This window comes from Anneissia japonica, unplaced genomic scaffold, assembly GCF_011630105.1.
Source record: "Anneissia japonica isolate Jap-2015-1 unplaced genomic scaffold, ASM1163010v1 scaffold38009_len3273_cov121, whole genome shotgun sequence".
NCBI classification, from domain to species: domain Eukaryota; kingdom Metazoa; phylum Echinodermata; class Crinoidea; order Comatulida; family Comatulidae; genus Anneissia; species Anneissia japonica.
The window spans coordinates 1-3,244 of record NW_022711045.1 but is presented as its reverse complement, the minus strand read 5'-3'; the positions used below and the strand labels follow the sequence as shown (position 1 = coordinate 3,244).

Sequence of the window (3,244 nt, the reverse complement as noted above, 5' to 3'; positions counted from 1 at the left end):
ACATATGGCGTCTTTTGATGTTGTTGTTCGTGCTGACTGCTCTGTTTGTAGTCGAGTCAATTCTTTTTCTTCCTATTCTTCAATGGAATACGAATGGTCAGTCAAGTCTGCCGACAAGAAGCCGACAGGAACGGGAATCCAAGATCAAGCATGCAATGTTCCGCCATCAGCTCATTCAAGAAAAGCGAAACCGTACGAAATACATCCGAGTTGATTCCACAAGCCTCCATCTGCCAAAACATTTGTTACCTCTCAAAAAATCTTCTAATACCTGGTTTTCTAATAATGCCTCCCAGATGTTGCACTGTGAGGATATTCTGGAGATAAGTCTGGTGAAACGAATCGGAAAAGGTACCACCAAAGAGGTGTGGAAGGCGACTTATCAGCAGAAAGAAGTCGCTGTAAAGTTAGTGTCTAAGTCCGTTGATGACATAAGGACGTGTATGAAAAGAGTACAAGCTGATGAGGAGGAGCGACGAAGGTGCTATACATATGCTAATTACAAACTGATGAAAGAAATATCACTGCTACTGGATTTACAACATTCAAATATAATCAAGGTACTGTATGAATGGTGGGTATAACACACTAAAAGCCCAATCACACTTACTGTACTGGCCCAGGGCCCCATTGACTATGACCGACTCAAAACGACTGTTGCCTTCACGGTTAGTATTTTAAGTCGGCTCATGGTCACACTGCGAACCTCCACACTACCTCCTTTGTGCCAGGTTTTGCGTGATGTCAAAATTTACCGCTGTCAAAGCAACCTTGGCGACCCCAGTTCGGTTGACGTTTCGATATGAAGACGAGTCGGCCCAGGTCCAGGGTGGTTTGGGCCGGCTTACAATTTATTGATTGTTCACACTTAAAAAAGTGGCACTGAGGCTGTCCTGAGTGGACGTAACTATTATGTGTGATTGGGACCCAAGAGTATTCTATGGAAGTTCGGAACTTATGTATAGTGGGGTCATTTTGGTGGCAATCTTGTCATGAAGCCAGAAAACAAACCTGTTTCAGAATTCTTTAAGTGAAGAGTCACAAACACATAGCTACAGTACCATGCATACAGTTTACAGTAGAGTCCTTATCAATAATAGTAAAAATTATTATGAGTACTTTAATTAGCCATCATTTGAAAATGATATCTGGCCATCTCATATGCACAATGTCTATTCGGTGTTAGTGTCTTCATACCGTACTAAAATGTACATTATCTTTGCCTATTTTAATTTATAGTAAAACTATCTTTCACAACTACTGTGTTATTGTCCCTCCACACTTCATAGCCTACCAAATGATTATATACTATAGGCCTACTTATTTTTTTTTCTTTTCTGTTCTATTTTGATTTACTGTATTACCAATCTTTTGATTTCTTGACAACTATTTTCCATAATTTGTTTAATACCAATTCTTCTATTGAGATGGCAGGCATTTGGGAGTGCACTGAGCATTCAGTACTTATAATACATCAGGAAGGGCAAACATCATTTCTTACCATTTCTTCCACCTTTCTTGATTTTTCTTGATTTTTTTTTTCATTTCTCTTTTTTTTCCCCTTCTTTTCCTTTCATTTTCTTTCTTTTTCTTTCTTTTACTTTTTGTTTCCCTTTCTAATAATTATTAAATATATATGATGATGATGATCAGGGATAGAACAAGTGATTAATAACATTCTGTTATCCAAATGGTTTCCTGTAGATCCTTGGATACTGCATTCTTCAAGATGAATCAATCTTTGGTGATGATCATAGCATCGTTTCTGTTGTTGAGATCGGAGAGAGAATAACAAGGAAAAAAGTCTTGGGCATGTCGTGGACAAAGCGAATGCAGGTAAGAATCAAAAGAACAAAAACGGATGTAAAACCCTAAATTATAAAAACAAGTGTACCTGTGATAATCAAAACAAGAAAGTACAATTATTTGAATTTATTTTGCCTATCTATATTGAAAGTATAATTATAAATACTTTATATGTGTCAAAGAGAAGCCAAACCAGTCACTTGTCACAAAGATGGATTTTTAGTTATTAATACAGGATCAAACAGTAAAATGAGAGCTAAAAAATGGTAAAAGAATCATTAAAATCCCACATTTTGTTATGAAGTTACATGAGTTTAAACATACAGCTGTTTAAAGAACAATATTTGAGAAATTAGCCTTTAAATTTTAGGATTTCAGGCAGAGACCATCAAAAATTGTTGCTTTAACATTGAAAATGGGGAAAATAACAGCATAGCATGATATATAGATAATAAATGTTAGTTTAGTGAAATAAAATACAGATTTTAAAAAATTTTGACATCCGATTGCCAGGATGTTTTGATCATTATCTCTGTAACAGGATTTGCGATGAGTGACTGGTTTGGCTAGTCTTTGCCACATATTTTTTGTAATTAGGCCTACTGTAATAACATGGAGGAAATAATTATTTCCTCCATGGTAATAATAACTTGAAAATACTGATTCTTTCACTTACTGTATCTGTAACAGTTGATTTTATATTTAAAATCACAGACATGACATAGTTTTTATTTATTTTTTAAAGATATTTATATATTCTTAGCTGTTTTTAAAAATGGCATTAGACTATAGCTTAATTATATAAGAAATTTCTATTTTTCAAACCTTGCGGTAACTTGAACTCACTTGACTTACAATTTTGATCGACAGAGTAATATGTTTCTGGCAAATTTTGGGTATGTTAACTCTAAAATTAGGAATATGCTTGTTCATAATTACTGTACCAGCTTTTAATGGATTTCCAATCATGGTTTGACATAATAAAATTGAAAATATCTATAGATCACATAGAGAGTTATTCAAAGAGTATGGCTAATTCTAAACTGTATCTTACTTCCTCATGTTGCTTGTTTTATTGATATCAAAACTAATGCTAGCTATATGCTGTATTACTTTCATATTAACAAGGCTCTTTAATTACACTTCAAAAGTTTACCACATTTAACTAAAAATTAAAATGGGTCTCTTTGGATCAATATTAGGTAGGGGAAAATTTTAGAATGTTGTCAACTTATTTTAACATGCTTACCAATTTGGTAATACAGGTCTTACTCTAATGAAAGATCCTTCCAATTGTTAAAATAACACTTTTTTGTGGTCCCAAATTTACAATTGTCATTTATTTTTATTATTCTAATTAGAGACCAAAGCTACTAAAGACCATGAAAACCCCGGTCCCAAAAGTGGTCTTTAATTGGAGGGAGACCTTAGTTTGAAT

General features: G+C 34.1%; 1 protein-coding gene across 1 annotated transcript; it reads left to right on the top strand.

The window, feature by feature from the left end:
* Positions 1–6: 6 nt before the first annotated feature.
* LOC117107246 (extracellular tyrosine-protein kinase PKDCC-like) lies at positions 7–1,890 on the top strand. Its single transcript, XM_033248868.1, has 2 exons — positions 7–560; positions 1,705–1,890. The coding sequence occupies exons 1-2, from the start codon at positions 18–20 to the stop codon at positions 1,873–1,875; spliced, it is 714 nt and encodes a 237-aa protein (XP_033104759.1). The 5' UTR covers positions 7–17; the 3' UTR covers positions 1,876–1,890.
* Positions 1,891–3,244: the final 1,354 nt, after the last annotated feature.